The following is a 4314-nucleotide window of genomic DNA, read 5'->3' as shown; positions in this document are numbered from 1 at the left end:
GATTCTTCCGTCACCGCTTCCGATTTCCATATGCTGGTGGCTTTCGCTTTGGATGGCGTTATCCTCTTGGCTACTGGAACACAATCGGCCGTCCCATCTATGGTCCGACCTGCCTATTTGGTCGTCCTTTTGGTGGCTTTTTCTTTTGCTAATACGTGGTGAAACAAGCCCCGATAAAGTCAAAAGCACTCGATGGTAAGTGCATGACGAGAGCAATGTAATTCTGAGTTGCGTTAGTAATAATCAATAAACTTACTTTTTTTTTGGTATGACACCATTGTTTATTGTTTATACGAGTATGATGGCGTTGTTTGTTTGGCATTATGTGTTTGATGCGTTGTGCTTGCTAATTAGCAGAGAAGAAATTTATTTGTTCTCTTGTTTGTTTGTATTATTTATGGCTATCATTCGCATGTCCAAAAACATCTATTGAATTTGAATACGATTTTCAAACAAACCTAGATTTAGATACGAACAATATATACATGAAAAGACTAATTCACTATGAAGATGAGCTAAAGTAATCTTTTTGATCGTATGAATCTGAAACCTAGAATTGGAATGGTTTATCCTTTATTGGATACTTCCTTCGTATCCTAGGAAGCTCTCAAATCAATGCTTGTTGCTCCCTGGCATCTTCTTGGTCTCAATATCCACTGGCCCAAGTATGCGTAGGATGCGTTAGCATCATTTACCCCAAAAAGGTGACAATTTGTGTCGATGCAGTTGACTCCAATATTAACTCCGTACACTCTCAAAAATGAAGTGATATCTAACGCTTCCGTGCTACACCCGAGCATGAATTCAGCGTTGTTGGTGAATGTGATCGCTCCTTGGTTGTCTTCCCAAACATGTGTGCTTTCCACCGTTTGCTTATGATCTTACGCATTGCACGCGTCCACAAGGGTTTTTGAAGTGAAAGCCAAATGCTCAGCCTCAAGCTTCGCGAGCCAAGTGTAATACCTTTCAAATATCTCGACTTGAGTACCTTTGGTGTGCTTTGAATTATGATCATACTCCTTGAATCGGAGCGTCTCAAGATAATAAATGCGTATTGTGGAATCAATTAGCATCCAAATTTCCCTCGACCGCAATGTTACAACTCTCTGGGTAGATGATGGTGGTTTGGCGCACACGCTTCACATGCAAATTGCTGCATTCCAATGTTGCAGTTCGGGTTTCTGCTAGGAATGACAAAGGTGGACTCATTGTCGTTACTGTTCTTGCGTATACGAAACACTTGTGAAGCAACGGAAAGCGACGATGCAGTGGAGAGGCGTGAAGCCATTGATGTCAAATTTCAAGCTCATGAGCAGAACCAAAGCATGAGTATTAAAGCCAGAGGGAGACCACTTGAACAATTAAATCGCGATGGGATTTTGCGATACAAAGGGTACTGTTGTGGCGAAAGGAATGCATGGGATCGGTTGCTTTGAAGTTTACCCCTGGTTGCCAACATTTATTAAATCAGGATGCGGTGCTTACCAAATGCAAGCGTCGGATAGAACAGCTGGATGTCGATACAGCTATTCTGAATAGAACCTCATTCATAATGAAGTTTTGTCCGGTATAAACAATGTCAATGTCCAGGAATAGGTATGTCAACTGAAAAATGATATGTACTCGCTTTAAATATCAGCAAGTGCCAAGAGCAAGACAACACACCATCTCATTGTGGCAAAAAACTTCGAGGGCTGCTAAAAGGCAGTGAGTTAATGACATGCCAACTCCGGGGCGTTATGTATGTGAACAATATTTGGATAATTTTCACTGCAAAAAACAAACAGGAACAACCCAGGTCAAGGGCAAGTGCTCAAAAATGCAATCGAGATCAAGGGGCGCAAAAGGGGGGTTAATTTTCGGGTGCTAAGACCGACCACGGTAAGTCAGCTCATATACTTATGATCAAGCAGACTTGCTTCGTCGACGATATTGTCAAGCAATTCGATCAGCTAGGTGCCAAAAATTTTAACAGCCCATGCGCATCAGGATTTGAATTGTCATCACCGCAGTATTTTAAGACGGAGAAGAGATATACCCAAAGGCCGGATCGATTTTTGATTGAAAACAGCTGTACATGACGAATGGTATTCGACCAGATGTGGCATCTGTGAGAACAAAGCAGTCAGGCTCCTTGAAATTCGAACTGCAGCATTGGAATGCAGCAATTTGCATGTGAAGCGAATACGCCAAACTGCTATCATCTACCCAGAGAGTGGTAACATTGGGGTCGAGGAAAATTTGGATGCTAATTGATTCCACAATACGCTCGAATTCAGAATTTATTATCTTGAGACGCTCCGTTTCTAGAGGTATGGTCATAATTCAAAGCACACCAGAGGTATTCAAGTCTATGTATCAGCAGATAGTTACATCTGGCTTGCATAGCATGAGGCTGAGCATTTGGCTTTCACTTCAAAAACCCTTGTAGACGCGAGCGATGCGTAAGATCATAAGCGAAAGGTGGAAAGCACACGGGTTTGGATAGACAACCAAGGAGCGATCGCATTCACCAACTACGCTGGATCAAGAAGGGTCCAAGGTGCAAGAGGCATTAACAGCAGGTGAGAGTGCTGTTAAGACGCTGGTCACTTTGTTTCGAACAAAATTTACATTTATTAGCTCAAAATTCGAACTTACATTCGTCCAGTGTTGGTTCAAATTTGTCGTAAGAAGACGTGTCACCTACTAGAAATACTTCAGCCGGAAATGTGGTGAGTTTGTTAAAACCTCGTCTTAAGCACTAGCACAATTTGAATTAGCGAGCGGCTTAAATATATGTGTGAGAATGGAAAGCTTCAACATCATGACTTTAAGGTATGATGGTTATTCGAGCCACTTGAAAACAAGAGCGTAAACCATCAAATCAGCAGAAAATTTTCACCGCTATAAGCTTCTGATCAGTTGCTGTTTTTTTCTATACCTTAGTTACCATAACAATCCTGAAGTTTTCTTTGAGATACACAGATGTATGCATAACATTTAAAGGCCTCCCTGATCTTAAATCCAGCGATCGGAATGATAGTAGTGATCCTCGTTTGTCGTCTTCGGCATACTCTGAATTCGCTCCTCGTTTGACGTCTTCGGCATACTCTGAGCTTGTAAAAACATAGTTAGCCACGGGTAGCTTCGGATCAAAGCTGTCGATCGATGATCAACCAAGATAACAATCTACAACCAGCTCTAATTTTTCGTCTCGATTCTAAAGAAAAAACTGTCAGGCACCCTTTCACTGGGATCTATCTACTGCACTTATAAGTTTATCTGCTATTTACTTAGCAGCCAGCCGTGCGCTAATCATTTGACGGTTTGCTTGCGATTCCTCGAAAATGATACCAGAGCAAGCCAGGAAGGAATCAATGATAGCGGCAATTGCAGTTTGGTGGTTTTAACGCTACATAATGAAGCTCACGCAATGCGTGCCATTTCAAATTTGTGCAAAAAAATCAATGGGTTCATCAACCAGGATTTTTGAAAATTTGCAAGCTGAAGCTGCTGAATCTTTACTTTTTTCAACTCAGGCATGGTAGTTGTCAAAGCGATATTCAATATTTTACTATCTGCTTCACTTTCTCAATCACGATTGCATCGTCTTACAGTCAGAGTTATTCTCTTCATTCTAAGAAATCCACAGTGTGGCTCCAAGCCAGGGCTCATAATCCATTGTTTTTATGATTGTGTGACCAGATTAAGTCAGGAATCCGCAGAAGAAGTTTTATGTAGCGAATTAGGACGGTGTAATAACGGCACCGATAGAACAAAAGCATTCGAAAGAATATCTTTTTTACTTTATAATTACCAACAAATTATAATAAATCTATGATCAGAGATATTCTTGATCATCGGTCAAATGGAATCAAAAAACACCCAGAAATAGTCATAAATTGTTAACGGGATTCTGAGACAGCAACTCATAAGGATTATTCGTTAGGTTCTTTTCTGCTCACTCGTGTTAGTGGCGTAAACAACAAATCCAATTCCACATCAAGATGATGAAGCACCGCATTCTCGCGCTACTCATAATATCTCGCATTTTTCTAAGTTTTATCATACTTACAATACGGCAACGAACAACGAAAAAATCTTCCGACTGGTGCGATATTCGTAGATGACAAGGGACCAATCATTGGAGCGAACAAGAAACATATCATTGGAGTTCGTGGTCGATTCTTCTGTCATCGCTTCTGATTTCCATATGCTGGTGGCTTTCGCTTTGGATAGCAGTATCCTCTCGGCTTGTTGAGTTGTGCGCAGTAGAGCGCAAAATGTGAAGTGAATATATTTTAGGTCCTTAGTTCGCAAACTGATTGCTAT

At 41.1% G+C, this 4314-nt stretch overlaps 1 protein-coding gene across 1 annotated transcript; it reads left to right on the top strand.

Annotated features, from left to right (window-relative positions):
* Window positions 1-3401: 3401 nt before the first annotated feature.
* Window positions 3402-3675, top strand: PHALS_04986 (uncharacterized protein; the record flags this gene model as incomplete). Its single annotated transcript, XM_024722712.1, has 2 exons — window positions 3402-3526; window positions 3600-3675. The coding sequence occupies 2 exons, from the start codon at window positions 3402-3404 to the stop codon at window positions 3673-3675; spliced, it is 201 nt and encodes a 66-aa protein (XP_024573761.1).
* Between the last annotated feature and the right edge of the window lie 639 nt (window positions 3676-4314).

The sequence above is a fragment of the Plasmopara halstedii genome, assembly GCF_900000015.1.
Source record: "Plasmopara halstedii genome assembly, contig: Scaffold_287, whole genome shotgun sequence".
In the NCBI taxonomy this organism is placed as follows: Eukaryota; Oomycota; class Peronosporomycetes; order Peronosporales; family Peronosporaceae; genus Plasmopara; species Plasmopara halstedii.
Note: the sequence above shows the minus strand (reverse complement) of the source record. Positions and strands in the feature narration are given on the sequence as shown.